The 5,115-nt window shown below is 38.5% G+C and overlaps 1 protein-coding gene across 1 annotated transcript in view; it reads right to left on the bottom strand.

Moving 5' to 3' along the window:
- Positions 1 to 2,035, bottom strand: part of LOC117102407 (adhesion G-protein coupled receptor G2-like) — a 20,281-nt gene extending 18,246 nt beyond the window's left edge. Inside the window, exons 1-2 of the mRNA XM_033242661.1 lie at positions 1,771 to 2,035; positions 1,307 to 1,416 (exon numbers count right to left, since the gene is read on the bottom strand). Of these exons, the coding sequence (XP_033098552.1) occupies positions 1,307 to 1,416; positions 1,771 to 2,035 (375 nt within the window). The remainder of the gene's footprint in view (positions 1 to 1,306; positions 1,417 to 1,770) is intronic.
- Between the last annotated feature and the right edge of the window lie 3,080 nt (positions 2,036 to 5,115).

Consider the following 5,115-nt stretch of genomic DNA (forward strand, 5'->3'; position numbering starts at 1 on the left):
GGTCTTGTATCGGGCTATTCGTTGTCCTCTTGATGAACATGTCCTTCAATCCGATTTAGATACTATATTCAATTGGAGTAAGAATAATCACATGACTATTAACGAAACTAAATGTAAAATAATGAGAATCACCCGCTCAAAAATTGTCAGTGAATCCTTGAAAACTTACAGTATTAATGGTTCCCAACTCGACATTGTAAAACATTATAAGTATCTTGGTGTTATTATTTCTTCAAATTTAGGGTGGGGGGGAACATATAAAATCTGTCATATCTAAATCCTCACGTCTCTTGGGTTTCATCAAACGGCTCATTCCTTTTTCTAATTCAAAACTTATATTAAAATTATACACTGCTCTTGTTCGACCTCTCATTGAGTATGGTGTCCCAGCCTGGAATCCCTATCAACAAAGACATATTCAGCAATTAAAACGCATTCAAAGGAGAGCGACAAGGGCCTGTTATTTATTTATCAATTGTCCACCTTATGAAGAGAGACTTACTAACCTTAGAATACTTTCTCTAAAACACCGATTTAATTTACTGACAATCTCATTTATTTGTAAGTGTCTCTACTCAATTCATGATTTGGATATATTTCCATTTGTTTCTGTCAATCAAAGACACACGGACAATTTAAAATTTACACATGCTTTTGCCAGGACTAATGCTTTAAAACACACAGCTTTTAATAGTTTCCCTCGACTCTGGAATGCTTTACCTGCTAATAAAAGAAATTTATTACTCTTTAACATTAATACTTTTTTGATGGAACTGAATGATTATTATAACAACATTTAAAGGATTTGGGAATTTGCTCGATTGCTCTCTCTGTGGTTTATTTTATCTGTACTTTTTATTAGGCCTTTTTAATCTTTTTGTAATTATATTATGTTTTCTTCATACCGTACTGCATTTTAATGTTTATAATATTTTTTTAAAATTATGCATATAGAATTGCGATATTATATTTTTGTTCCTCGACAGTAGATCTTCTACTTTTGGGCAATCCTGCCACATGGCAACAATTCTATTTTTGAAATTTTATATTTGTATATTTATATATTTATATCTGGCGAAATAAATGAAATGAAATGAAATGAAATAAAGTCCCCATTTAGGGGAGAGAAGAAGAAGTATGTGGGTTTTGATAAGGAGTTCCGCATAGTCCTAAATACGGGCCTGGTTATCACCCCTTTTTAAGTTTACACACTCCTTTTGCCATTTATTCCTAAGTTGCACACTAGGCAGATACTCTGAAGTGAATTTATGACATGGCTATGCTTCCATTGCCTACGGCTTCTTACTTCCTCATTTGGGCTGAATGCCACTGACGGCAATGCGGGATCTCTTGTCCCCATGAGAAGAATGTTAGGTGTTACAGGGTTGCTATCTGAAACATCTGATGAGACATATCCTAATGGTTTTGAGTTTAATAGCAATTCAATCTCCGTTACTTCAGTTTAAATATTACTTCTGTTAATATTCTATCCTTCAAACAGCATTTTATTGCAATTTTTTTTTTTACTGATTTTCTTTCCCTCTTCCATTTTCCTCCGAATTGCGGTGCTTCGGGTGGATTGAATTTAAACTTCATTTTCTGACTGGCCAATTTGGATTGCACTCATTAACCGGAAACAGTCGTTTAGCTCAGTGCTCTGCCCCTTTAAAGTTCGTTCCACAGTCTTAATATAATTCAGCTGTAGTTCCCTTTCTACCTATGAACATTCTAAATGCCATAAGAAATCATGATTACCATGAATTACCTTACTTGCCTCCTCCTTAGTTCTGACAGATGGGCAAATATCGTCCATATAAGTGTCTCTTTTAAGGATCGTTGCTGCTTCTGGATACTCTATTTCATTTTCCCTTGCTGTCAATCTTAAAGCAGTCTGTGCCATGATAGGGGCTGGCTTGTCTCCAAACGTTAGTCTTAGCTTTATATACACATCATGAGCTCGGTTAATTTCAAGATTTCTCCATAGATATCTATGGTCTTTTTGATCTCGTTCCAGAATCGCCACCCGGTGGTACATTTTAGATATGTCGGCACACAGGGCCACTTCATTTTCTCTGAATCGCAAAAGAACTTCCAGTAAGTTACATAGCAAGTCCTGTCCCTTGACCCAATAGTCATTGATGGCCTCTCATTTATACTTATTAGACGAATTGAACACAATTCTCACTGGCGTGGTTTTGTTTTCTGGACGAACTACTGAATGATGCTGTATGTAATGCACAAGTTCAGGGTAGTTGTTCAATTTGGACTCTCCTAATTTTTTTTGCAAACCCCGTTGTTACTATTTCCTCCATTTGTCTGTCATATGTTGCTGCCTGATACGGGCTCTTTAACAACCTTCTTTGCAGGCTTCTCAACATTCTTTCTGCAGGCTTCTCAACATTTTCTCTGCTTGTGCTTGGTTATCTTAAATTTCATAAGGATTCTTAATCCATGGACACGGTACTGTCCACTTGTTATTGACTTTAGTACACAAGTCTTCAATCACTTTTCCCTCAATTTCTGCATTAGCTAACTGGGCTTTCTTGCAATCACACTGTCCAATATCCACTCCAAAACTTTCCAGAGTCCACAATTTTGTAATGTCTACAGGAGTATGAATCATGACATTAATCACCTGATGGTTATTACTTGAATCATTACTATTCCCTCAAAATACAGTCCACCGTAATGGGGAAATATGTACTGTAACCATGGACTTCCCCACCCCTTAGTTTAAACGCATGTGGCTCTAGCTGAAACTTATCTTCAATTTGTCGCATATCAGCTTCTGCTATTTCACTCACAGTGTTCATCAATTTCCTTGTCGACTTTAGGTTTAATGGCATACGGTACTGGTCTAGCCTTGCAGAATTTCGGTGAGGCATTTTCTTTCACTTTGATTCGTGGTTTAATGTTCTGTAATGTACCCAAGGTTTCGCTGAAAATGTCCTCATACTTGGTCTTCAGACGTTCGACCGCTTCCATTAGCTTCTTGTCCTCACATCGTGCAATCAACTTTATGTGTTTCCAGTCAAGTTGGAGGTTGCGCAGCCAATCTCGACCGAATAAGGTTGGCCCTCCATGTTGGACTACATACAATTCCAACATCTTGCGCTGTTGATTTAATTCCACTTTTACTTTCAGGACACCAATAGGTACCAATACTTCACCGGAATATGTTTTAAGTTTAATGTCCGAGTGAAATAGCCGTAGAATTAGCAAAGTTCTTGTTGTAAGTAGCTTTGTTAATAACCGATATCGCTGAGCCTGTGTCCAATTCCATTTGCATAGATTGTCCCTCTATGGTGGGTGTTACCCAAATTACATCATCTCGTTTCACTTTGTGTATTTCAACGTTATTAATTACTTCATCCCCGTATTCCTCGGAGTCATATTCAAGCGAATGTGCGCCTCTGTTGGACCACTTCCTTGTATGACGAAATGCAGGCTCATTTGTAGACTTTGCTACTGGACATGCTCTTTGAACATGTCCCCTTTTCTTACAGTTATAACATGTTACATTTCTAAAACGGCACTGAGCTTCATCATGATTAGTGCCATTGGATCTAAAACAGGGTTTACCTTGTTTATGTGGCTTGCGTACACTCGTCTTTGGGCGTTCGTTGTACATCGTGTGTACTGTGTTTGAATGCTTTTGGAGCTCGATAGCGTCCTTAGAAGCCATTTCCATAGTAATGGCATTTCCATAGCAATGGCTATCTCTATGGCCTTCTTGTAAGTTAACTTTGATTCTGCTAACAACCGTTTTTGTATAGTCTCATTCCGGAGACCACACACCAGTCTGTCTCTTAATATATCAGATAGTGTTTTGCCAAACTCGCACTATTCACTTAATTTACGTCGAGCCGCATTGTACTCACGTATGTTTTCATGATCTCTCTGATCCCGCTTGTGGAACCTGAAAAATTCTGCTATCACAATTGGCTTTGCAACAAAATGTTCTTGCAAAATATGAGTTAACTGATTGTAGGTTTTAGTGGATGGACGATCTGGAGCTGTTAAATCACGTAACAATGCATATGTCTGTCCACCTATCGAACTGCTTAGGGCAGGAACCTTCTTTACATTTTCTATATCATTAGCAATAAAATATTGGTCCAACCGTTCCTTGTATACGTCCCATGACTCCACGCCTCCATCAAATACATCAATCTTTCCTATAGCTGTAGCCACACTAGGCCTATACGTAGCGTCCTATCTATATATGGGTCTTTCTAAGCTAGCCTACCGTTAGCTTTCTGCCGTTGCTATGTAGCAGTCAAGTGCACTCTGTGCTGTGTCTCGCAGAACACCACGCCGGCGAACGATGAAGGTACGGATTCCCAACGAACGGCTGCACTTACTCTCTTCAATGTTATAAAAAAGATTTAATAACCAGCTCACATGCGTACGTCTAGGGCAAGGGTTTCTAAATCTGCCTCGTCGCCAGTGTTGTGTTTGTCACTCTTAGATTGACGTAAATGAGGAATGATACGACGTAGGTAAATTTTCAAGATAACTATTTAATGCCAAAAAAAAAACAGCAAGCCCTCAACAGGGAGCAAAACATCGAACCTTGCAGTTCACTAAACATCGTGGTTCGGACAAAACAATCACCAATCTATTATTTGAAACTAAAATCAAAAATATGAATATCCAGATTTATTGTCTTTTATGATTGGCGTTTTTCAGGTGTGGTTATTACAAATGTACTGCCTGCACAAACAGAAGACAGATCCTTGATCCAAGGTACAGACAACATTGCCGTAAATTTGACTGTTACCTTGTCATATGTGAGTGCAAGTTTTCAAGGTAACTAGATATTACCCGTTGTCTGCAATGGGGAAAATATTATGTCTCAACCATTAGTGTTTTTCATGCTAGAGTTGAATGGTTGAGTGGTTCTGGTGGTGTAACAGTCTCCTCGGATAAGGATCGTACTTGGCACAGTCTACAAAATGTGGCTCTGCACTTCAAAGAACCGAGTACGTTGTCTTATAAACGCTGATACACTGAGACGCTGATACACTGAGACGCTGATACGCTGGGACGTTGATACGCTGAGACAAAGATGACGTCATTGAAATTCACCGCAAAGTCATAATGCACTGAGTG

This window comes from Anneissia japonica, unplaced genomic scaffold, assembly GCF_011630105.1.
Source record: "Anneissia japonica isolate Jap-2015-1 unplaced genomic scaffold, ASM1163010v1 scaffold287839_len198389_cov133, whole genome shotgun sequence".
Lineage (NCBI taxonomy): Eukaryota > Metazoa > Echinodermata > Crinoidea > Comatulida > Comatulidae > Anneissia > Anneissia japonica.